General features: G+C 36.6%; 1 protein-coding gene across 1 annotated transcript in view; it reads right to left on the minus strand.

Moving 5' to 3' along the window:
- The window catches only part of ADCY2 (adenylate cyclase 2 (brain)), a 206,360-nt gene that overhangs the window by 42,998 nt on the left and 136,737 nt on the right, over positions 1 to 26,625 (minus strand). Inside the window, exons 11-15 of the mRNA XM_010008360.1 lie at positions 26,385 to 26,428; positions 23,632 to 23,712; positions 18,737 to 18,806; positions 15,855 to 15,952; positions 8,567 to 8,651 (exon numbers count right to left, since the gene is read on the minus strand). Coding sequence (XP_010006662.1) covers positions 8,567 to 8,651; positions 15,855 to 15,952; positions 18,737 to 18,806; positions 23,632 to 23,712; positions 26,385 to 26,428 — 378 coding nt within the window. The remainder of the gene's footprint in view (positions 1 to 8,566; positions 8,652 to 15,854; positions 15,953 to 18,736; positions 18,807 to 23,631; positions 23,713 to 26,384; positions 26,429 to 26,625) is intronic.

Below are 26,625 nucleotides of genomic sequence, written 5' to 3' on the forward strand. Positions count from 1 at the left end.
AAGACTCAAAGACATTTGTCTAAATGAGTGTATTGCATACTTGTAATAAATCCTATCTCTAACCATTTTCTGTGTAAGTGCAGTCCTTATTTTGAGGCTGCATGTGTGCAAAAGATAGCAAACTTGGAATCATGAAACATTTAGATTAGAAAAGACCTTTAAGGTTACCATGTCCAACCATTAACCAAGCACTGCCAAGTCCACCAATAAATCATGTCCCTAAGCACCACATCTACATGAGCCAATGCTTCACAACCCTTTTGGTGAATAAATTTTTCCTAATATCCAATCTGATGATGTAATTTTATGTTGGACTAAATGGCAAGTAGCACAGGATAGGTACCAGGCACTGGAGGGAGACAGATGGTGTATCTGAGGAAACTGAGGACCTAAGTGGTAGCAACTGAAGTGCCTCAGACCAGAACCTGGAGAGACCCATAGGACATGTGGGGCAGCATGTCTGTAACTATTAGAAAGCTTCAGGCTGGACTTGTTGTAATCGGAGATCTACATTTGCAGAGATTTCAGCCAGTCACTGTGTAAGGGGAGCGGAGTCCGGGCATGGATATTGTATTGACTTAAGGTCAATACTGAGTGACCCACAAATGTGAGTGTGCCTGTGGATTATGGTATTCAGGGTGTTTGTAAACTCGACTGGCACCCTTAAGTCCTGATCAGACAGAAAGGAGGAACTAGCCTATCAGTCTTGATCGTATTTATGTGAGTGCTGCTTGTTGTTACATGGGTGTTGTAAAATAGCTGCTCCCCCCAAGGATCTGTGTGTGCAGTATATGCCTATTGGGAATATGTGTTTAACTTCACTACTGGTTGTACCTGGGACACGGTACTGAGAGCTTCCCATTGATGGGAGTGGGACAGGAAAATTGCCTCAGTCTTAAATTCCGTCAAAATGGGCTCCTGGTTCCCAGGAAGGAGCTGCCTCCTGAACTCCGCTGGATCTGACCAGCTGTAGCAGCTGTTTTCTAGTTCAGAACTTTAAAAAACATGGCTTAGTAACAGATAAAAGAAAAAGAAAAAGAAAAAAGAAAAGAAAAATTGATTTAAAAGTTGCTTTCATGCTTTTCTAGAGCTAAGCAAAGTAAATTGATTGTTTCCTCTGCAGAAATGAGCAAATTGTGTTATGTTAAATCTGAAGATAAAATTAGCTTTCACACTGAAAAACCTCTGTTAAATCCCAGTTTCTAAATACACAAATGTTGGTGTCAAATCATGGAGACTTTTCAGACTTTTCTACTTTAACATTAGAGCTTCCAATTGTTAAATTTCAGCTTCCTTCATTTCTTTTTAAAGTAATAATTGAAAAAAATACAGTACAGAATTTCTTAGATTACTTAGCAATGTCCATGCTCAAAACTGCATTAATAGCTGAGGAATGCTTTATTGCTTTCCAAGTACCCATGCACTTTTGAACAGACTTTCGTAACTCTGTACCAAAATTCATTGCAATAATTCTAAATTTTCTTTGTTTACAATTTTTTTGACCAGCATCACCTGACTTTGCTGATGTATTTTAGGCAGGAGGAACTAGCAGGATTTATTTTCTGAACACCTTTAAAAAGCTAATTTTCTGCTTCCATTAAAAAAAAAATCACTAAAAAAAGTTCTGGAGAATAAAATAAATTTCAGGAAACAATATACCATTCTTTCAGTGTGATTAATCAGTGAGGAGATTCCATTCTTCTAGCTACTATTGCTAATATTATAGATATTGCTGGCTCTGATCTGAAGAAAAATGGGAGGAAGACTGCAACTTCAAAAATTCAGTTGTAGATAGGTATTTCCACTTGTAAACCAGAAGCACACCAGAACTCAGTGATTCATTTCTTGACAGCCAGTGAAGCTACTGACAGGAAAATTTGTGACAAAACCCTGATTCACACTAAAAGACTTTAAACCATTGAGTATAAATTCCTTGGAAAACATGAAACAATACACTGTTGATCAGTAATTCTCCATGTAAATTAACAGATTTGTTGAACATCATCTCACTTTTGAGCAGTCTAAATCCAGTGCATATATATCACAACTGCAGCAGTTAAGGACTGCTGGAAATCTAAGGAACTCCTGGAAGCAGAACGGGAGTGATGGAGTGATCATTAAATTCCAACTCAAATAGCACTGGCAGATCTGTGCAGGTTTATCTTGGTGGTTCATTTGCTTACATCAAACACTTTTTCTTGGAAATGTTATGTCTCCTTTGTGATTTTCTTAAGAAAAGGTAAAATTACATGAAGAATGTAGTAATTTCTGGAAACCATGTAAGAAGGCTAAGTAAGACATCAGATCTCAGTAGCATTAGCTTCTGTGTTTATTCTAAGCAGAGCTGGCAGAATATGGCTCAGTGTTTATAATGTACGGATTAGAAATAACAGGTATTTGTAGTATGAAAGGTGACTAATGTATTACCTTTTCATCTGAATGTGTTAAGTGATATGACAGCTCAGCATGATAGTGACTAATAACTTATTTTGAATATTCAGGTTATTAAAATGTGTTGTCTTTCCACATACAAAAACCTACTTCAGGATTTAGCACAATGAATGCTGTCTTTCTGAGTGAGATCAAGGAACCAGTGTGAGAAGTAATTGTGACAGCTATGTTGTAGATGAAAGACAGTGTCACAAGAGCTGTCACACTTCTCCTTCACAGGCTAGTAGAGGTTGGAACATCTTGACTGAAGACCTCATATTTACAGAAAGCCAGTAAATCACTTTTTCTATAGTTCTGTTATTGTTCTTTCATTTTGCATGTAAAGACAACTTAATGTTTTACTAATAATGATGCTGAAAAGAATGAAATAAAAAGAAACAAAAAGACCAAACATACAGATTTTTTCACATGCTCATTTTCACCCAGACTTGAAGAAGACACCAAAGTGCAAATCCAAAGAACTGGGTGACTGGCAGACAGTGATTATACTGACCTAAGCTTGGAGAAGGGTGATTTTTGTATAGAGACACAAGCTTATACTTCACATATTTTATTATGGTGCTATTGTGACAAAAAGGACCAAGTACATCACCAAGCTTTTGAACTCCATGGTGGCACCTGAACATCTAAGCCAGGCATTTTCATCATACAAAATACATCCAGGTGAAAGGTCTACTCAGCTTATGTTGGATAAAACTTGCTTGACAAAAGTTATAATCCTGAACAAAGAAATAACGGGAAAAAACTTTACTTTGCTGTATTTCTTATCCTTCACAAAAGTTCACACTACAGTGGCCATGGGGTTCACTTCAACTGTCTCATTCAAAGGAAAGAAAACAGCAGTGAGGTGTATAAATACACCTTTGGGCACTGAGTTCAGCCTTGGTACTTCCTGTGCTGCTCTCCTCATTCAAAGAAACTGTTGCTGTGTTATATGCTGTTTCACGGTGACATGTTCTTAGTCCCTCTGTCAAAAGTTATTCTATTTCACATGAAATATTTAAAGAGTCGCTGGTTCTGAGAAGGAGCAAACCTGGATGACTTTTTAAAGACAGTGCTCAGGGCACTGAACTAGAGGAAGCAGTTCTGAATGCTACATTTATGTTCACTAAGTCTTTATTCTCCACCCAAAAAACACCCAAAAACTGCCTCACAGAACAGGAATCATGATGTGTGATCATACTGCAGTACTTGCATACCAGGGACATCACCCATCAGGTAATACATGTAAAGGAACCTTCAAAACAATCTGGATGCTCTCTGATTTCACTCTTCTTATTAATTGACTGTAAGGAAAACTGCTTGCATGATAGACCTCTGGCATTAGGAAGTACACTCAGTCTCTCTTTATGTGGAGGTAACTTAAAAAAATCTCATCTTGGGCAAAGACAATAAAAGAAAACATTGCTGATTTAAAAAAAAATATCAAGATGGTCTTGCTCATTTAAAAATGGAAAGATAACTTACTGGCATAACAGGCACAAGAAACTTGTGATTTTTCACCAGGTTAGGCAAATTCTTCAGTTGGTCACAATTACATACCATGTCATAAACATGTAAATCAAGAAGAAATAAGGCAAAGGACTTCTGTTACTGAAATCAGTATACTTCTAACAGCTCCTGAAGTCTGAACATAGTACTTAATTTAGTGATGATGGATTTGCTGTTGCACTGCCTGTGCCAGAGACTCATCAGAATGACTTTTAGGTTTGATGACCCTCTTTCATAGACCCTGCTGTATGTGTCAAAATGTGTCCCTGGGTTTCCCCTGCCTTCTACATCTTGGTTTTAATCTTAATTTACAACCAAAACCTTACTACTGAAGAAACGGAAGGGTCTTGCTCTTTCATTTGTATCTACGTTAAGAGAGACACTCGTATTAGAGTTAAGATTACAGGTTGAAAATAATTTCCAAGTAGTAGCAATTATTGCTGATACTCCTGTCCTTGCAGAGCTTTTAGGTATTTAAGTATATACAGTCTTTCTGCCTGTTAAATACCAATGCAAATTGCTTTAGAGTAAAAGACAAATCCCTTGCAAAGGAAGGTAAAGATTGTGTATCACTCTGTACAGTGGTGTGGCAAGTAATAAAGACCACTCTTTCTTCTAGACGGGACAAGACTGCCCACACACTGGCTGCGCTTTGTTAGATGCTCTGGTGACCTCAAATCAGAGCATCTTTCTCAACTGTGGAGCCATTTATTTTCTGTTTTTTGTTGATGTTGTGTTCTGCTAATTCCATGGTTCAAATGCATATTCAAGAGAGACTATAAACATGTTCAGATGAGATGATAAGAAATGCTTTTACTTCTAATCTTCCTTGTTAGCTGAAGTAGCTAAATAGATTTGCGAGGTATAAACATATGCAACAAAAAACAAAATTGTACTAATGGAAAATAAATGGCACAAAGAGTATGTGGTAATGCAAAAAATTGGATACCATATTTGAATCAATGCACAAAGAACATCTACTTGAGACTAGTACTTCTTCAGCCAGCTACCTCAGCTACCACAGAGATATTCCCTTTATATGTTTACTGTGGTTTTTTTTTCCTATTGATTGCATTATGTTTTCCAATGTATTATTTAGGTAAGCAGATCTCTGCTTCCTTGCATTCACATCAGGAGGTAAAACACATCTAACTATTACCAGGCCTGAGGCATTTCACACTGATTCCATGAAGTCATCAATATTCATCAAGAGAAAGAGAAAATATATGAGCTAAAGGACAATCACTATCTTCTATTTGCATGTAATTTGAGAAGGAAGCCTCTCAAGGAAAATTCAAAGAAAATATTCAAAATCAATAAAAAATAATAGCCTACATTAAACATTTGAAAACATAAGCCAAAAAGGTTCTTTAAGGTCAAAAATGCTTAAAAACTTAAAATTTAAGTCTGAATGCTGTGATTATCTAAAAAAGTTTGAAAAAAATAGAAATGCGTCAGCACAATTAAGTCATTAGGATACAAAAGTGTAAGCTGGTTTCAAGTTTATGGACAAATGCCAATTTTAGCTAGGATTGATGAAGGTTTCATGCCTATGGGCCAACAACTGTTTCTGTAAGAACTGCCAGCCCTCCCTGCCTTCAGTCTCCGTGCCCAAGGCTGGCAGGGGATGTCATGTGCTAAGATGGGCTCTGAAAGTCTGTAACCTCATTATTTGTGCTACCACCCTGCTGCATCATTTGATGGAAACATTCCTATTCTGATATAATCGCTGATATTATCACTCCACAAGAGCCTGAGTTGGACCACCCTGTAGTGCTGCCAAACAGTAAACTAACAATAAACTTGCAGTGAAAGAATGAGCATAAATCTCTCCTTACAGTACTGTAATTAACTTCCATACAGCTAGCAATTTTAGCATTAGAGCTCGGATGTGGATTTTTTCATTGATCAAAGAAGTGAAAATCATGCAATGAAACTTGTTCACAGTTGGTTTTGTGTGACTTACTCCGTGGTGGTAACAGCCATGTAGTACCAGCGGAAGGGGCAGTGTCAGAGTATGGAGACCAGCACACAACGCAGTGACACCCAGGTGTCCTAACTTGAACTTACACTCTGATGTCTTTGCTGGCACTACAGGTCCCACACTAATAATCCTGTAACAGTCGTGTAAATATTTAACTACTACTACTGCAAATTTATGTACCAGGTGCAGGTGCCCAGGCTGGTAGGGGGCTTGCCGGGGCTGCCCCGGCTCCAGCAGCCCCAGCACAGGGCAGAGCTGAGCCCCTCAGCCATGGGCGGGGGAACCTGGGTCAGAAAGGGCAGAAAATGTTGGGCAGAGAGAGAAGGAGCCAATGAGAAGAGTGAGAAACAGCAGAGGGAACACAAAGGTTGGAGAAGGAGCAGAAGGAGAAAGAAGAACTCCATGCTGGAGCAGAGGTCTGCACTGCAGCCCATGGGGGAACCCATGCTGGAGCAGGGCAAAAGTGTGAAGAGAAGGACCAACAGAAACATTTATGTACTGATCACTCTCCACCTCCTCTTGTGCTGCCTGGGGGAAGGCAGAGGAGTCTGGAGTGAAGGAGTTAAGCTGAGTTTGGGGGACAGGGAGGGAATGGTGTGGCTCTAAGGTTTGGTTTTGTTTCTTACTACCCCAAACTATTTAAATTGGCGAGAAATTAAATTACTTTCCCCAGGTGGAGTTTGCTTTGTCTATGACAGTAATCGGTAAGTGATCTCCCCTGCCTTTATCTCAACCTATGAGGTCTCATCCTGTTCTCCTCCCACATCCTGCTGAGGGGGTGGAGTGAGTGAGCAGCTAGGTGGGTGTCTGGCCCACAGCCAAGGCCAACTTACCACAGTTTTCATCTGTCAAGGTCAGTCAGGCACAAACAATCCTCTTCTTTTTTTTGTACATTTTTAGAAGAGAGATTTTTTTGTGATGTTCAACTCTGTAATTATGTGCAGGTGTGTGCACTTATAAATACTTTTGTTACTTGCCTCTCATCCATCACCTTACAGAACTATGTCTGTGCTTGCGAAGGAAAGACAGAGCTGTGTCAACTATGGTCATAACTTTCTTGCTGAAAGGCTTCTTAGCAGTATAGCTTCTGCATTACAGGAGCTGAACTCATCAAGACCGACATAAATGGCCCCTCTTCAAGCTGTTTAGGTTAGAACATGACATCTCAGAAGTCAACAGAAATGCAATAATAGGTCTCCATTTCTGGGAAGTATTTACATTACATACAAGGCATAGGAAAACCAGCATTGAAAGTGGGTGTTAGACGTCATTCAAGAGGCACGACTCCTCAACTCTGACTTGGGATATTTGCTTAGCCATCTCTTTAAATGTTTGCATTCCTTCCAAGCTAAACTATGAATAAAAGCTCAGAAGAGTGTATGTCCTGGCACTTCTTGATACTATTTCATTGGTATTTTTCTTACAGGAAAAACGCTGGCTTTTCCTTTAAGTACTTTTTTTCCTTTAATTGGCTTTTTCAATGGCAGTGCTCTGACTCAATCATTTTACTCTTCTGTCAATAAAAAACAGCAATCCAGTATGACATTACATGGGAACTAATTTTTGTTGTTACTTAATAGCAGTATCTCTAGGACCTCACTCCAAGGACTGAAAAATTTAAGATACTGTTACATTGTATCTCAGATTAACTCCTGAGCAGTGGAAGCCTCTCTATTTTATTGGAAAGACAGCTGAAATGTACACTATTCATATTTTCTTAAAATGTTCTGGTTAATTAAAATTCTCACAAGGGAAGAGGGAGAAATAACAAAATTCAGCTTTCTCTGTTTCTTGCTTAAACTGCCAGGCCACCTTTCCTTACTGCTTCATTGCATAGTGACGTAGCTGTCTTTCCCATGTGTATGTTTTGCTCTTTTAGAAATGATCTTTCTTTCATGGGAACTAGTGAAAAAGTGTAAAGACAGATAAGGAGAAGTGGGGATTAAGTACAAGTACACAGATAGTTTTACTCCAGTTTACATTCCAAATAGAAATTTCATTCACTTTCTAACAAATACTGAAATGCCTTGTTCGATATGAAGTTACGTGTTTGATCAGCTTGAGAATAAATTAAATGAGGGCAATCCTTTGCCCAAATCTTGAATTAAATTAAATTCTCACATTCAGCATATTACTGGGCACACTAACAGGCACTGAAATAACACTTGGGCCACTCAATGGCAAAAACTGAATTTTACTATGGCATTTTTATGTATCAAGTTAAATTGTTATTATGACATATTCTCTAAATTCAGAAAATGGTCTAAAACAATACTTAAACACACAGTTCCCCAAATTAAAGCACTCATGAGTCACCTCCTGTAAGGACAATAGGAACATTTTTTTAAAAAGCAATATATCAAATAATTATGTAAACTGCTCAAAGGATCTAGCTTCATGGGGGAAAGAGAGTATTGGTGTAGGTAAGACAGTCACTGCACTGGTGCTTCCTGTTTTTCAGATAAATTAGGACATTCTACAGTAAGTTAACATGGACAAAACAACGTCCTCAGAAGACTAAGCATTTGAGCCTTTCTCATTTAGCTGGTACTCTGCAAAGGCAGAATGACTTGGCAAAACTAGAACATTTTATTTACAAGAAACCATTCACCAGTGGATTACATTTCCTTGAATACTTACCAAAAGCTGTCCAGCAAAGCAGATAAACAAAATGAAAGAAAGTAAGAGAAACGCAGCCCCAAATGAAATTCCAAGAATAGATGTTCTACAAGAAAAGGAAAACATGTATTAATTTCTCTGTTACACATTTGTAGCATGACCTTTCTTTCTGTATAATACTGATGATACAAAATGTGCAAGTTGCAACTTCCAAACATCAAGACCATGGAAAAGCAATTCCCATCCTTAACAGAATGACAGGACTTTTGCTTGCCTTTTTTCTCAACTCAGGAATGCTTGAATTGGCTTTACCTCTGACTTTGCAAAACTATTACCATGAGAAGATAATAATTTTCACATAAATAATCTAAACGACAGAGTGCATTAACAACATCAATATTTTGATTTGGTTTTACTTCAGAAAGCCTGTATTAAAGAAGAACCTTATTGCTATGCTGATGATTTTATAGTAATTTAAGAGTCTCATAGACATACAAAATGAATCATTGGTAATGTACATTCCCCCCCATGGGTAGCAAAAGCAATTGCATGGGACAATGACGTCCAGTTTTCAGTGTCTTGCAGCTTGAACCTGTGATACATTCAATGCTGCAGTATCTCAGTCAGCAAAGGCCCCAGTATAGTGACTTGCCTTTCATTAATGGATAGGGATTCAATCCCTCTGAAAGCTCCATTTCATATCAAATTTGACTAGGTGGCCCACAGATTCTGAATTATTAGAGGATAGGAAGGAAAATTAAGTACCACGAAGAAAAGAATAAACAGACTTGAAATGAAAGAAATTAGTAATTTATACTTTTTCTGAAATCATCCTTAGTGTTCTAGCTATAAACAGGAAAGTCTAGCCAAAATAGCATCACTGGATATCCAGTAAACAGAAATAGGGATGCAGAAACAATCTGGGCATGCATCTATTCTCCAAATGGGAAGGAAGGCTATGCAGAGGGACCTGGCCAGGCTGGATCAGTGGGCTGCTGTGTGAGGTTCAGCAAGGCCAAGTGTTGGGTCCTGCACTTGAGTCACAACAACTCCATGCAATGCTACAGGCTTGGGGGAGATTGGCCAGAAAACTGCCAAATGGAAAAGGACCTGGGGGTGCTGGTGGACAGCCAGCTGAATATGAGCCAGCAGTGTGCCCAGGTGGCCAAGCAGGCCAACAGCATCCTGGCCTGCATCAGGAATAGTGTGGCCAGCAGGAGTAGAGAGGTGTTTGCGTCCTTGTACTCGGCACTGATGAGGCTACACCTTGAATATTGTATGCAGTTTTGAGCTACTCACTATAAGAAGGACATTGAGGTGCTGGACAGTGTCCAGAGAAGAGCAACAAAGCTGGTGAAGGGTCTAGAGAACAAATCCTTTGAGAAGAGACTGAGGGAACTGAGATTGTCTAGCTTGGAGAAGAATCACATAATCACACAGAATCACAGAATCATAGGGGTTGGAAGGGACCTCGAAAGATCACCCAGTCCAACCCCCCTGCCAGAGCAGGGTCACCCAGAGCACATCACACAGGAACGTGTCCAGGCAGGGTTTGAATTTCTCCAGTGAAGGAGACTCCACAACCTCTCTGGGCAGCCTGTTCCAGTGCTCTGTCATTCTCACAGTGAAGAAGTTTTTCCTCACGTTTACATGGAACCTCCTGTGTTCCAGTTTGCACACATTGCTCCTTGTCCTGTCACTGGACATCACTGAAAAAAAGCCTGGCTCTGTCCTCCTGACACTAGCTCTTAACATATTTGTAAACATTGGTGAGGTCACCCCTCAGTCACGTTGGACCTGGCCAGCATATAGTGCCCTCAGTTCCCCTCAAAAGAGAATCTTGCACAACAATTACATTCCTTTTTTTCTTAACAGAGGCAGTCCTAACGCATGGGGCAGACTGCCCCGGCTTTGTCTCAAGGATGGTAAGGTATTACTCCACCCATCTATATATCTTTCACAATCCTGGATACTTCTTAATCTTTCCATCTCCAAGAGGAGGCTGAGGGGAGACCTCACTGCTCTCTACAGCTATCTGAAAGGAGAGGCACTGGCCTCTTCTCTCAAGTGAATAATGATAGGGCTAGAGGAAATGGCCTTAAGTTGTACCAGGGGAGGTTTAGACTAGATATTAGGAAGAATTTCTTTACCTAAAGAGTAGTTAGGCACTGGAACAGGCTGCCCAGGGAGGTGGTGGAGTCACCATCCCTGGAGAAACATGTAGATGTGGCACTTCAGGGCATGCTCTAGTGGGCACGGTGGGGTTTTTGTGGGTTGTGTGGTGTTATTGGTTTTGTGGGGTGAGTGGTTATGATTTGTGCTGTGGTTTTGTTTTTGTATTTTTCCCATGGGTGGACGGCTAGATTCTGTGATCTTAGAGGTCTTTTCTAACCATGACGATTCTGAGATTCTGTGAAAAGCAGAATTCTCCCTATATGAATATTGCAGTAGAGAATAACTGCTCCATCAGGCATCATATGACAGCTACTTAGCATGGCTGCCTAGGGAAGGATGCAGTGAGACCTAATTTTGTTTAACAAATGCCAAGGGGAGATCAGAAGCTCTGGACCAACTGAGATGTTCAAGCAAGGGAACTATATGCCATCATGAAGTCCCTCATCTGAGTGTCTGCTTTCAGTTTTAACCACAGATTTGACATTTTTTACAGAATTTATATATATATCTCAACTCCTTTGAGCACCAGCTAATATTTAATTTTTTAAAATCTTACATGCTAGAAATATTGGCATGTTGTTTTATTCATAAGTTTTATAGCCCTTGTTTTTGCACAAAACTCTAATAAATGTTACATTTGAAATTAGGTCCTCCATAAATATATGATTCAGAATTAAAATACATTATTAATAAAAGCATACAGTTGTTCTTTAGGGATACCACATGAATTCAAGTATACACATTTTAGAAAGTATAACAGCAAAAATTTTTGAGTAGAACTCTATGGATCAGTTTCTTTACATTACATACAAATATTGGAAAACATTGTGATCTGTTTTAACAGTGTTATAGAAGCTATTTTCAGGAAAGAACAAAAAAGCATTAACTTCACAAATCAATTTGATGCCATATTGCTGCCATTAAAAGCATTCTGGAGAGTAATTTATGAGCTTCCCTGCCAATCATTCAGAGAACCTCTTATATGCTAAGTATTCAGAAGACTTTGTGTTGAGGTGAATAGCTGGTGAAAAACAAACAACTGAAAATTCACAATACATATTAATCTTGAAGTAATATTTCTTTTAGAAATTATTTGAAAATGAACTGCTTATGAATACTTGTTCTTCAAGAATTTCTCATTAAGACTGGGACAGTAAGCTGTACATCAGAACATGTAAAACTAGTCTCTTAGGAATTTAAAATCTACTAAGATGAAAGAAAATTAATATAATTCTTTCTCTGATACGAAGGTTACAAACACCCTAAGAAATTATTTAACACAAGAATAGCCTTGTGAGTCAAACTGGGAGTGCATCCTTGTAGAAGAAGAAATGATGTTTGTGAGAGAAACTGGAGAGCAAGGGAAATAAAATTAACATGGCACAAGGACGACTTTGTGTACTGCTTGATCACCTGGGCTACTGGCAAGAACAAAAGGTCTTTGCAGCTGCTTTACATCATCAATGACATTATTGAGGTGGTACAAGAGAAAGAGCTACATAATAAGGTGAACAAGATTCTGATTGTCAGGAGGACAAAGAGAAAGGGACTCAGGATAAGGAAAAGCGGAGTCTTAGAATCCAGATTTAAGTGGTGAATACTGAGAAAAAACTGAGCAAAGATTTTTGCTCTCCACAGCCCATATCTCATTTCTGGGAACAGCAGGGTTTCTGTTTTAGACAGGCTAAGCTGAAATAGTTGCTGCTCCTAGAAGGAAAGAAGAGGGCTGAAAATGCTACAATGGGAAGAAAAACACTGAAAGTTGAATGTCAACATAACCAAGCCTTATTTGAAGAAATGACCACAGGAAAGCGATAATTTTTTTTTTCCTTTTTTTTCTTTTTTCTTTTTTTCATCACTGGAACATTGCAAAATCAGTGCAGGTTTTTATTGTATAGAGTCATCAAACACGTTGCACAAATCACCAGATAGATTGCACTGACAGATTCCTTTCCACATTTTTGTAACATTTTGGAAAATATGTGACTTATGGCACATGTCTCTTAATAGGACATAGAGAATTTCCTTAGCTTGCCAGGTAATTAACATCCATGTTTTGAACTATTTGATTGCAAATTCTCTTGAGGTCATCCAATGATAATGAAGTAATTAAAAATAACAATTATGCAAGGCAATACTGAATTCAGACTCTTCTGCTATCTATCACTAGCCATTTCTTTCTTAGTTTAACTTATGTTTTCACTAAGCTATCGATGGGTTCTATGGCTATGTAGACTAACTGTATGGCATTTTCAGTGTTAAGAAAAATCATTTTAGTATTATAACTTCACTTGAGGCTTTTTTAAAAATGAGATGCAGCAGAAAAATAGCTAATAATGAGGCTTTTCTTTCATTTATACTGTCTTAAATTTTTCAGACTAAGTTAGAAAGTACTCCCTTTTCTATAAAGAAATTCAGCTGTGTCTGACTGGAAATACTGTGTTGAGGTTTTCTAACCACCTTTCATGGGTAGAAAGAGATTATTGTTACTTTGGTATGACTCGGGACAAAAGGACACAATGTCTTTAATTTAGCAGCCTCAGAGAATAGAGACTCGGCAAGAATCTTTTATGTAGCCCCAAACAGATCCCTTCCTTGGACTGCGTGAGATGTAACTCCTGTTCAACAGGAATACACTTCCATCCATTCGCAGGTCTGCATTTCAAAAAACAACACTACCACCCCCATGTAAGTTGATTGTTTCCCTAAATAAAGAACATCGAGTTTTCATGAATTACTAGAGATACAACTGTCTCTTGGTAAACCAAGAATGCTACAGAGCCACAGAAAGCCTGTCCCAAGGAAATAGAATGATCAAGATTTGCTATCATTTAAAAGTCACAATAAAGTCCTACTCCTTGTGATACATTCCACCCCAAGATATTTTTTACTTGATTGGATTTTATATTTTTATGAAAACACCACATCAGTTTATTGACACCAGGGAAAAGCAAATCATTAATAAATTATTTCAGCCTTGAAATAAATGTCTTGTGATCTTGGAGATATTAGTTAATACCTGAAACTTGCTGGATGTTACTCACCATCAAATATCTCAAAATCTACTTTAAAGCAGCAGGTGGTATGCCTGCACAGTAATCAATGATATTAAACTGCTGCAAAACCAGAGTAACGGAACAGTGAATCAGTAAAACCCAATTAAAGACATGGTTTATCTCCCTGCCTTCATTAGATCACCATTTACAACTCTTATCAGATTTTTGGAAGAAAACAAAAAGGCTAGATTATACTACACTAAACTAGGATTTATTTATTTATTTATTTTCTGTAAGCAATTAACATTTGCAGCACTGGAGTATGTTCAATTTAAGCTACTTTTATGATGACTACATAAACTGGCAATGATTTTTTTTTTTTATCTTTTTTTTTTTTTTTTTAATTTGCAGTGCTCCCAGTTTTCCAATCAAGATGCAGACACCTGTATAATACCCTGCCTTTCTGTTGTCCATTATTGGAATCTCTTAAATTAATCCACAAACCTCTTGAAGTTGAATACCATTCATGTTTATAATTCAATATGCAGGGGTATAAAAGGACCAAAAGATAATTTACATTTTGGTAATGAAAATGATAAAAGTTTTGTACCTTTTGCTCTGATGTTAGAAAGAGACCATGTAATATAAGCATATGTTTTTACAAGTTGGAGGCCACTTTCCTTAGTTGAATACATCTCCCTAGACTTCACTAATTTCAAGTATCTGATTTATTTTAATGAGCTACACAATTGGTTTAAGAGACCAAGGATAAAGATATAGCAAAATGAGCACCTTACATGTATGATAGATGATAAATCTAAATACATTTTCATGACTGAATTCAAAACATATAAATCATTCATAAATCATACTGCTGGAAAGAACTAGCTAGATGCAAGTTTGGGTTTTGGTATATCACAAACCACAAATCTCCCTGAATTACCTCCTGTGCTAACCAAAATACAGCATGAGCTTGTAAAATATACTCATTATGTGAAATAAAAAATTAGTCTTAATTTCACATTTTGCAGCAGTAATGCCTAATGTCAGACTGAACCACATGGAGGACACTCTTGGAAGACTGTACTTTTGCAGCTTGTGTCTTTGTATTAGAAACTAGCTGGGAAATCCTTTGTAAAGAAAATGGTGTAACATCTGAATAGAAGTCCATAAAACTTTATATATGCTATAAAAACAAATCTACCACCTGGAAAGCTGATTTATAGTGACCTAACAATTTCTTCTGGCTTTCAATTAAAATGTGAGAAAATACTACAGCACAAGACCTGTCAATCAACTAAGGTTATAAACACTACTGCTGAAAGAGTTGCACAGGAGAAAAGATGAGTGAAGAAATACTGTATCACAAGGATTATACAGAGGTAATTTTGAAAAAAAAGTGCTGTCAATCAATTATCAACTTTATACTTAGATAAACAATCAACAGCAAAATTTCACTTTATGAAATCTGATAAAATATTCTTTACTGGAACTGTCTTTGAGGTTTCTCAGCCTTTCTAGCATATACACACATAGAAAGATAGCTGACTTTTATGCACAAACATAAATTAGATCATAATGTATAAGTACTGGTAAAATAATTATTCCAGCAATTGATTATATTATTTTATAATTAGTTTTAAAAAGAGACATTTTATATGTAGCAATGGTTTGCTTCCATGCTGAATAGAGCAGTATTATCACAGTAATAAGTTAAATATATTTTTTAAATTCACAATCCCAATTCTGCAATCCATTTTGTCTCCCTTCAACATCTAATCGTCACACTTAACTTACCTTCAGTTTTGGTTGCACAAACTTACAGTTTGTATTTCTTTTTATTACTTTGTGAATTTCATTCCTGCCATGATCACACATTTTTAAATACACAGAGAAAAAATTAAATGAATGAGCAATTGCCACTAATGCTTGGTATCCCACTATTGACAGTGTTTATAATTAAAAACATGCATGACTTTGAAAGTGGGCTGAAATCCTCAGTGTTCTCTGTTCAGTTTCATTTCCATATATTGACCACTGTAATCTGACAATTCCAAAATTTTTTACTTCTGCATTTTTATTTTTTACATTAATGAGCAAATATACATAGGAATGAGTACACGTTAAAGATCACTTACTTTGGCAGTACCAGAATCTGCACAACGAAAATGCAGAAGAATATGAGACAGGCACAAGTCACATAATACTTAAATGCAGGCAGAGTAGTTGCTCGATACTAGAAGAAAAAAACCCAAAATATTAAAAACACAATTTCCAAAGCAGATAAAATATTACTCAACCAACATTCCAGCTTTCAAGATGCAGGTATGTACAGGCAGTCTTTAGCAACAGTAAATTTCCTGTTTATTGACTTCCACATCCACTTATGTAGGGCTAGGGATTACCAGGCATAGTTACATCTTTTTACTTCTCAAAAAACAGCTTAAACAGCCATGTCAAACAGTTTTGTCTTGTTCTTCCACAGAACATGACTAGCTCAATGTAATAATAAAAAGTTTATTATTTTTCTTTTAAGTGAAAGCATTAAAATATGTTTTTAGGAATGGTCAAACACTTATAGCTGTTTCCAAGTTCCTTATACACTAATCCCCCTAATTGATTTTCAAGTATTATTAAATGCTGAATGGGCTGAAATAGTTATAAAAAAAAGTAACAGTCATTTAGATAGAAAACTTCTAAGCATACCAAACAGTGAAGTGTAAACGTCTATAAACGTTCTATTTCCAACAGCACAGATAGCAAGCATACTGATATTTACTGGGGCTATTTAGTTACTTCAATTAAAATATTTTGTCTGTGTTAAAAGGCCTCATGTTCACTGATACAACCAAACACTCAATATTCTTAGGAGAAAGTTAATTCGATCTGTTTTCTGAGGAAAAAAAAATATATCTGTGAATATCTAATTAGCCTGTCTAGAGACATAAGAATTAAGCAATTAAATATTTATCAGAGTTGTGCTACTATTTCAGATACATATATCTAGATTGAAGCCAATTAAGTCCTCAAAAAAAGAAATTATCTGAGTATTAGGTCTCTTAAAATTACTACTCTATTATAGTGTTTTTTCAAAAGGTAAAAGTTTAAGATTTGATTATTAAAAGAAAATGTACCAAAGAATATTTTCCCAAAGTGCTCAAAATACAAACTTCATAAAATGGTAAGTGCATGAGCTGTGCTTTCTAACTGCAAGCACACAGTTGTGGCTTTTTGCTTGGTGCCAAGTTCTGCCCTGGAAACTGGTGCACCAAACTTTACATGAACATTTACAAATTGAGCTCAGCAAGCTAACAGCTTCTTCTCACTTTTGAACTGCATGACAAATTAAAAGCATTTCTTATCACATACCTAGCTGAATTTCAAGGCACAAGTATTACTTTGCTCCATGGGCACGCTTGTAGCAAGTTTTGTTCTTCCATCTGTTTAATATGTTTGTTCCTTCTTAGTGGTCTTGTCCAACTATTTTGGACCTTGAGCTGCTGTTTAAATCTCAAAAAACTCCAACCCACTTGTAAATTGATTTCAGTGTTTCACACTCCTCCAGATATTTCCCAATGAAGCCAGGTAACTTACTCCTTAGGTTAAATAATTATTTTGCTTTATTACCTTGTGGTAATTTCAGGTCTTACAGGGCCCAAAAAGTTCCTGTTTAAATCAAAAGCAGGCATTTTACTGAGTTCTTTAAAGTCAAGACTAGTCTAGTGAGTCATCAAAAGGCAGTGAATAAAGATATTAAAAAGCTGGATCTGAAAAGAACTATTAGTTCCTTGCTAACCCATAGCATTCTACAGTCCAAAAAAGATTAGATTCCTCCAGGGACCATGTACACAGCTGAGTAACTTAGCTCCCTTATTTGCTCCCAAGTCCTGATTCCCTGATTGTACAAAGTGCACATATGATGTTTTTTTCTCAAGTTATTTTTCAAAATGTATCAGTTAGTGCCACACACATTTAAATCCTAGGTGGTCCTAGGTGGAACCTTTGTTCTGCTTGGTGTATCCTTTAAATGCTATGGATGAGACCAGGTCTCGCTTCTTCTCTCTTATGCCACCTTCTAAACAGCCTCAATAAGCTTTGAAACCTTTCTGACCCTAATGCCTTGCCCAGGGCACGCAATACATGCTTTTGGCAGCTGTCCAGAAGAACACCATTCTGCTGAGCCGTGAAAGAATGTGAAAAGTATTTCAGATGCTTTAAACTGAAAGATCTACAAAAAAAGACCTAAATATTTATTTGACCACCACATGGGACCCAGAAGATACTTGCACCTATGCTGTACAGTGTGATCACAATATGGTAGTATTTCCTATAAGCCGTTCTCATCACATTAATTCGTTTATACAGTCAGCTGTGGTCAAACCTAAAAGGGAACAATTCTGCCAATCATTACTTCAAGGTCTAGAAACAACATAATTTACTCCATCTGCACATACATGTCTCAGACATGTTTTATTATGCATATTGGTCAGAAGATCATTTAGTGTTTTGCACCCAAGACATCCAGGCATTTTTCTTAAAACTCTTTATGGTATTGTTTTCTCAGAATGACTGTGAGCATCAATCACTTATGGATAAAAATAACTGATGAGCAACTGATATCATTACAAGACTATCATTACTGCAGGTGTAGTCTTTGAGATATGGCAAAAGGAAAAAAAAAAAATTACAACAGTGGAGTTTGCTAAATGCCTTTTGACAATATAGTCCATGACATCGAATTTGGACTATCAAATCTTTTCCCACTTCTGTGAGACCATGAAATATGTAAAGAAATTCATGTGATCTGCAGAGCATTGCAAAGAGGAAAGCTGTCTCAGACATCACATTCAAAAATTTATTCTATAAATGAGCTAAAATACTATTGTAAGGTTTGAGCACTTCACCCTGCAGGAGAGGTGCTGTGGCCAAGGCTCTGTGCCACAAAAGTAAGGGATACAAGCCTCACTAAGGATGAGGCAAAGATGGAATCATCAGTGAATCTGCAGTGAAAGTGACTTACTTCTTTTTCCAGAGTCTTATTATAGAAAAGAAGTGATATTCTTTGAATGTCTTCAGATTTAAGCCACTGCCTAGAAGAGAAAAGGAATGTTATAACTGACATAAGAATAAAGTAGTCCAGTCTTTTTATATTAGTACTGAAATGCAGGAGGATTAAAAAAAAAAACACCTTGAAAAAAGCAAGTTTTTGTGTATTGCAGTGTATATGGAGAATTGCACTGACAGTGTAAGAGGAAACTAAAAATCCCCTTTTCCTTTTTATGTCCATTGCTAACAAACATACGAAACAAAAGTTCAGAAGAACCATTTTTTCTGTAGATCATTCTTAAGGACAATCAAGGGAGAGACTTATATGATGTAATTCTGACACTGATACTCCATGTCCAAAATACTGTAGTACATCCAGTGCACAGAAGAGAACTTGAGATAAAAACAGTCCTTCACAAGGTACCTTTCAGAAGTGCAGTTACAATATGCAAGAGTGGCAGGTAATTTACACTTTCCAAACTCCTATTCCAAATGAAAATGTAAATACATTACTAACAGAGGTAGAGTGATTTTTTCATTGAGCTGTATTAGTCTTTTGACCATGACCCCTGTACTCTGGAGGTAAATCTTGACCTTTTTACTGATTATAAAAACTTCTTCCCTGCTTGAAGATAAGAAATGCAAAACAGTGTAAGTACTTGCAGTGAAATTACAAATCCATTTTAAAATAAGTGAACCTTGACAAAAGATTGATACAAATTTTACAAAATGAAATGTTCTGATATGAAAGTCTATATTTAATGGACACTTGAAAAGAAATAGAATATTTAAATTGCTTGCATTTCAAAGGGAATAGACAAATTTGAAAAAAATATTTAAGCAGACTGCCTCTGTGAAACTGCAGCATTTGAGCTTCAACAATAATAGCAGGGCAGAAGATTTTTTGGCAACCTTTCCAGCAATAACTTTAAATTAGTCTCAAGCTAATGCTTTCTAAATAAAAGGGAATGTCTGGATTGACAGACTGCAATGCAAATAAGTAACAGCAATGAACCACAGTGGACTATATACTAAATTAAGGTCCTGGGAGAACAAGAGTGGACAGAGTGTAAGCTATTAGCTTTGATTTGTGACAGCTAAAGTATTTGTTTCCTTGCCTACGAGATTGTCTCTGTTCGCATGCAGTCAGTTTAATTACAAAAAGGGTCTGAAAACATACTGAGTTCTAGGTATGCTTAACTCAAAAATGTATTTCCCAGTTTGCTCTACAATGGCTCAGATGTACTTCTTATGACAATTAGGAATTCAAGAAGAAATGGATATGATAGCCTGTTGTGCATATGGCAGGCGCTTGTTTGGGTCTTGCTGTAACCTACCGGAGAAAACATTCAGTTTGTGGAACATTTTGGATAAACTGAAAATTAAGTGCAAGGTTTTTTCCATTTAGTTATGAAAATTGAACAAAAAGTAACCTTCTTCTCCAAATGGTTAACTAATTAATCTTTTTTTTCATATGGTATCTGACAAGTGGATTGATTTAACTGCCATTGCCACACTGCTATAAACTTCTGTCTGCAGATCTACCCCCAAAGGCTGAATTTGGTCTGTACACACTTGATCACATGTGAAGACAGTGCTGCCATTTACAGCAAATACTGCCTCCCACTTCATGTTACAAGGTCACGTTTTCAGAAGCTTTTAGTTCTGCTTTAAATCTCAAAAAAAAATTAAAATAAAAAAATACTGGGTTTAGGTAGGAGGTGCCAAGAGGTCTGAGATGAGGGAAACAGTGTAACACCAACAAGCGAAAGCGGTAAGTACAGAAGAGGGAGCACAAAGTCACGTAGCTTTGGCACAGAGATAAAGGCTGAAAAATTCTGCCTCCAGCCTGACACCCTGACAAGCCAAAAAGCTATTGAGGTATCTGCAAGTATGTGAGGATATGCCTCCTGGGATGTGAGGTAACAAATTTCTGTTTAAATTCTTTTGCCATTCAAGGAACAACACAAGACAGCTGAATTCTGCCTGTACCCACAGAGGCGTGTGGTTCGGTAGGGCTTGTACTGATTGACAGTCTGTAGCAAGGAATTATGCACAGATTATAGCAGCTACCATGGCATTGAAAAGAAAGATAAGAGAGTGTGTCTCTTAAACATAGTAACCTACTTATCAAAGAGCAAATACCTGTAATTTAGCTCCCTCTCTTAAGTATATATTTAGATAGTAGATTGCTATCTATCCATCACATGTCCTTCCAAAGTCCCTTAACCACCAAGGCTCAGGGTAGCACAGCTAGGACTAGTCATCCCTGTCCTGTGCAGGATGCCACCAGGAATACTTTGCCCAGGGCATGGGGAAAGGAGACATGGAAAAAGTATAATGTCATACACTTAATGGCTAAGACACTCAGCTGAGATTCAGAAGGTCCTTGTTCCTCACTTATTGCTTTAAATTTGTCTTTACATATCTTTTAAGGTAGTGCTCTAGCAGAATAATAAGCAATAAACAGGTCATAATATTCCTCATGCAACTTTGCAAGGAACATTGCCAACTAAATCTACCACTTGAATAAGGCCAGCAGGCTGCTGTTTAGATGCCAGTTTCATTTGCATTCCAGAAGAAGGAATTGAACCCAGATGCCCTGAGTTACCACCAGTGTGTGCACGTGGGGCTTGGCAGTTTTGTGGAAAGATAGCTAAGCTAGCTTGAGAACCAGCAGGAAAGCAGCTAGTGAGGGAGCTCAGAGAAAACACTATATTGCTTTAAAAACCTGAGGTCTCATTTCAATGAGTACTGCACTCTTTTACACTGTGTAAAAACACTGACTCATTTAGACTACAGCTTTGTCTTGGACTAAGGAGATCCAGACACTACATTCCCTTCTCTTCCACGCACTGGCTCTTAAAGAGCTGGACATGCATTGTCCTAAGGCACACATATTGTGACCATGTTCTTGCAACCAGTGACTTCTTCACAGAATGACACATGGCAAAGAACCACCCTGTGAATGTAAAAGTCAGACTGTGCTGCCAGCACAGAGTGGAAGAAACAATGGCTCTGTACAAGGAATGTTTGCTTTTGAAGAATTTTCATGCAGTCCAATTGAAAAGGATAAAAGAGCAGTAGTTTCAATACTATGTTTTACGTGCAATAATGTGGGGGTTTTAATTTTCTTCATTCAGTCATAGACCTATTTGTGTTGCAATCCAAAGTTTACACTTCAAAACATTTAGAAATACAAGTTTCCTCATAGATGTCTCTTAAAAGTTTGCTCCTTGAGTCACAAAAGCAAAAGATTTAGCTTTACAACCATTCCATTAGATTACTCAATAGTATTATTTTCATTTTACAGCTGAAAAATTGAGGCACTAAAAACCTGCACAATAATAAAGAAAACAAAAATGTTATTAGTTTTGTTTTCTACATGTAGGAAAACTTTTATCTAATTTTTCCAAACATTTAGCATTCACATAGTTGAAATAGTATTGAATTAACTCGCTGCTTGGGGAATCAGCACTTTTGACAACTTATTCCCAGTCACTCAATTGAATAATAACATTTATTCAGCAAATCAATAGAGGGATACGTAGATAATCTAATTTTGGAAGGTGGCATTCAGCATCTCTGATACGCAGGATCATTCCTAATCTTTCCACATTTTCTCATGTAATTCAAAAAATGCACTGAAACTTTTTCAGAAAGCTTTTTTATCACACAAGCTTCTTTTATCCCCAGGTGTCTCTGAATTTTATGCACTAATTACTAAGATGGATTCTCGAGATAAAACAACTTACAATATGATCATGACAATACTTATTTTACTGCTTTTATACAGATGCTTCACTTTTGACATAAAGCTACCATTTTTACAATGCACTTATCAGAGAAAGTATACCTGGAGACACGTAAAAAGTATAAAAATTTATATAGCTGTTTTAAGCAATCTTAGTATAATCCAAAGGCTTTGCCTAGCATGTGACCTACCCTCTTTCACTGTAGACTTTGTAGGACCTATAGCTATCAACACTCTTCTCTATAAATAAGAAAAGAAAAACATTCTCCTAAATCTGAGTAGCTTTTAATAGGACTATCAGATGCAAAAATTAAAAAAAAGTAAAAAAAAACCCACAAAAAAACCCCCAAAACTCAGTTGATTAAGATTCTGAGTAACAGAAGCAGATGGGAAAACAAGTAGTTAATAACAATTATTGTCCACATTTTTGAAAGGCAACTCCTTTATTTCATCAGATAAATATAAGAATCCTGAACTCTTATTTTGGACTAGTATTGATTTTTCTCATAGTCTTATCTATTCACCAGCAAACAGAGAACATCAATACCACCTCCAGCTCTTCCTAGTACACAGAAACATGCCACATTGCCTCTCCCAAAAATTACAATATGCCATCACACTTAGCCTTCTCTAAGAAATCAACCAACCAGTTGAAACAAAAAGATATTAAACTATAATTTTAGGGAAGGTTTCTAACTCTGAGGCGATGTTTCTGTGATGATTTTGAAGCACCAATTTTCACATCATTCTAATTCCCATGACAGCTATTTCTTGTGTCTTACTTCTCTCAGATGAAACAATTCTGAAGAGTTATGGCTATGAGTGCACAGATACAAACAGTTACATAGCAAAAATCCATTTGATGTGAAGATCAAGACAAGCCAAAGCCTTTGTCACATGATGATTCATAGGCACTGTTTTACCCTATGCCTTAGAAAACATTACTGTACAGACTATCTTTACACTGTGCAGAGTTTCCTATGCTAGTATTAGTGACACCTTTGCTCTTTTCCAACACCTCTGTGCACGTGGGAGTGAGAAATTGTAAACACCACTGTCTGCTGCAGATTTATGTTAATGTTGAATAAAGGAGTCAACAGAGGATAGAAACATACTTTTGAGCATTGATTCCATCAATGGCCTGGATCATCCTCTCATTCAGTTCCTCCTCAAATCTTCTTTTCTGTGATTTTGTTCTGAAGTGAAAAATGTGGGAAGTTTACATCTTTATATTATTAATAAAAAGAAACTTTAAACAATGGGTTGACAGCCAGCATAAACTTGTGAGGTTTTAACATTTATGCTGCAATAGCAGCTCTAGGCTTCAGGCACACAGAGCCTCATTAACAAGCTCTTAATAAAAACAGCACAAGCAACAGTCTGACACACACAAGACTAGAGCTTAGCTATAAGTGAGCCTTTAAAAAACAAACACAAGAAAACATTCTGTAAAAAAATCAAAACAAGAGAGTTCAAGAAATTCTTGTTTAAGTAAAGCTTTCCACAGTATTATGAAAATGAAAATATGCTCAAATTCGTAAAATATCCCTGTTCCTTGTAGTTATTTAAAAAATTCTTGTCAGAATTCTATGATAAGCAATAATGTGCTAGTGTACTGAGGAATACTAAGTATACTCTACTGAAAGCCTGCTAACTCTTCTTTTCTTGGAAATGTTTTATTAACTTAAGAAAACTGAGCAGCAAGTCTGAAATCAGTCTCAAATATATGTGATGTTTCTCTATTTGCAACTTATAACACAAATGCAATGAAAAAAAGGATCTTTTCACCAGACTCAGCATGAACCCAACAGAGGATCATCAGGCTGGGTTTGTCTTTGCTAACATATGGTACTGCAAACATAATCTGTCCTTTCAGCAGTTGTGCTCTCCTTAAAAATTAAATATTTCAAATATTGTCTGAAAATCTCTGCCTCTTGAAAACTTAAATCCAGTGCTAACTTAAGACATGTTTTTTAAGAAGTCAACAGTCAGATCAGAAATTCGACTCTTTCCTCACCAGAATTTTCTTAACCTACAAATTGAACCCTGACAAAGGTAAAACAGATTTTCTTCAACATCAAGTGTTTGGTTTATTTCCCAAATTGATACGTGGTTGCAGGATTCAAATTCATACAGAAATTATATTAGTGTACTTACAGTAACCTCAAACAGCCCAACTGATTTAATGGCTATTCAATGCTATAGAATTTAGGTAAGAAAGTGTTTACAACTTATGTTTCGCATACAAAACAATCTGCCTAGGAGAAATAACTAGGCAGATGAGGAGACATCATCTAATCATATTTAACCTTCCTGGCAGATCTCTAACAACCTAACACTATCAAATAACTAGATAAGAGCTAAGACTGCCACAAACAGAAGCCTACAGTCAGACTTCAAAACTGCACATTTTCATATTCTAATAAAATACTGATTTTCAAAGTGCTTATTATCATTTCAGCTCTCTTCTGTGAGAATGACTAACTAGCTTACCTAGGATTCCAGTTATATGCCTCACTATGAACTCTAGGCTCCAGTAATGCTTTCTAGAAACACCTTCTGTAATATAGTACCAAGACCCATGGTAACATTTGTATTTTTTTAATCTCTTTTGGAATGGAATTTAGAAACACAAAGGCAAAACCACCTCAGAATCTTCAAAAAATGCATTATTTGCAAATATCACAGCCCAATGATCTTTCTTTTTGTCAACAGGCTGATAGAAGTCCTTTAGACATATGGTCAAAATTTAAATGCTCAGTTTTAAAATCAGAGACTGTTTTATTAATGTCATGCATATTCAGAAAAAAACTTGATTATATTCTAGAACTTAGTGATATTTTAAGTAAATCCGTAACTCTCCAGTAACCTGGGATTTGTTGAGGAGACATTTACCACGCACTGAGATGGGGAAGGAACAGACAGAATGACTTATTTGCACTACCAAAGACAATACAAAATACAAATTCTTAAAGGATTCTTTAAAATGTTTTTATAGTACTTCTGATGTTACTTATAATTTAGCAAGAAATACATTATCTAAAGTGTTATCAGGTCATTAAAATAAAAATTAACCATTCCAGGTTTCTAACAGTGTTTTGTGTTGGTTTTTTTCTTTGGTTTTTTTTGTTTGTTTGTTTGGTTGGTTGGTTGTTTTTTTGTTGTTGTTGTTTTTGTTTTAAACAGATGTCTTTTTTTTCTTGATTTAGAAATTCTGGATGGTTTTAAAGAAGTGATCAATTCAACTCTGTTTCCATTTCTCACCATCCTCCCCTAGTCACTGAAGTACCCAGCAGGAGAGTGAAACATAAATCTATAGTGATTTTGCAAACATTTTGCGAAGCAGGAGCACAAGAAGACCACAACGTATCTTTTCAATGCTTACTACTGCAAGCATACAGACTTTGATAAAATAAAACAGAAGTAAATCCAAAGTAATTAACACAATATATAAAATTTTAGCATATATTGTTAGCTGTCCTAACAAAATTATAGAACAGTCCTTTCCATCTTCCCTTTTCTTACCTCCTCTTTGCCTCCTCTCAATTTTCCTGCATATAATTTTCTCCCCACTGGTAGAGTAATTGGGTTGTTAGGAGGAACAAATAGGAGACCATCAACACACTTATACTAATTCAGAATAGTGCTATTTGTTATAAGGAAGGGTATTTGCGATTCATAAATTACATGTCTGCCAAATCTGTTTCCACAGCCCTTCGCTATATAAGAGGCATCAGCTGAAAATAGTTTGGGTGAGAATCAGTCCTCAACATTTGAAAACATGCCTTATGTACATATCAACGTAAATGAATGCATATGTGTCTCTATGCACTTTATATGAATAAGTGATCTTAATAAATTTATTTACCTCTCTCTGCAACGCTGAAAATGATATTGCCCCATGGGAACATCCTAAAAAAACAAAAGACCTATGAGCTATAATAGACATATTGACTATGTTGTTTAAAAAATCATGTTCAAAACAGGATCAAGTAAGAAGAGTTTTCAATACAAATACTTTTAGCATTAGATTAAAACTGCCTAAAAGAAAAATACAGACAGAAGTGAAAATGGAGAGACCTGGAGTCAAACCTGTCTATCCTTATAAA

Source organism: Chaetura pelagica, unplaced genomic scaffold, assembly GCF_000747805.2.
Source record: "Chaetura pelagica isolate M959 unplaced genomic scaffold, ChaPel_1.0 scaffold71, whole genome shotgun sequence".
NCBI lineage: Eukaryota > Metazoa > Chordata > Aves > Apodiformes > Apodidae > Chaetura > Chaetura pelagica.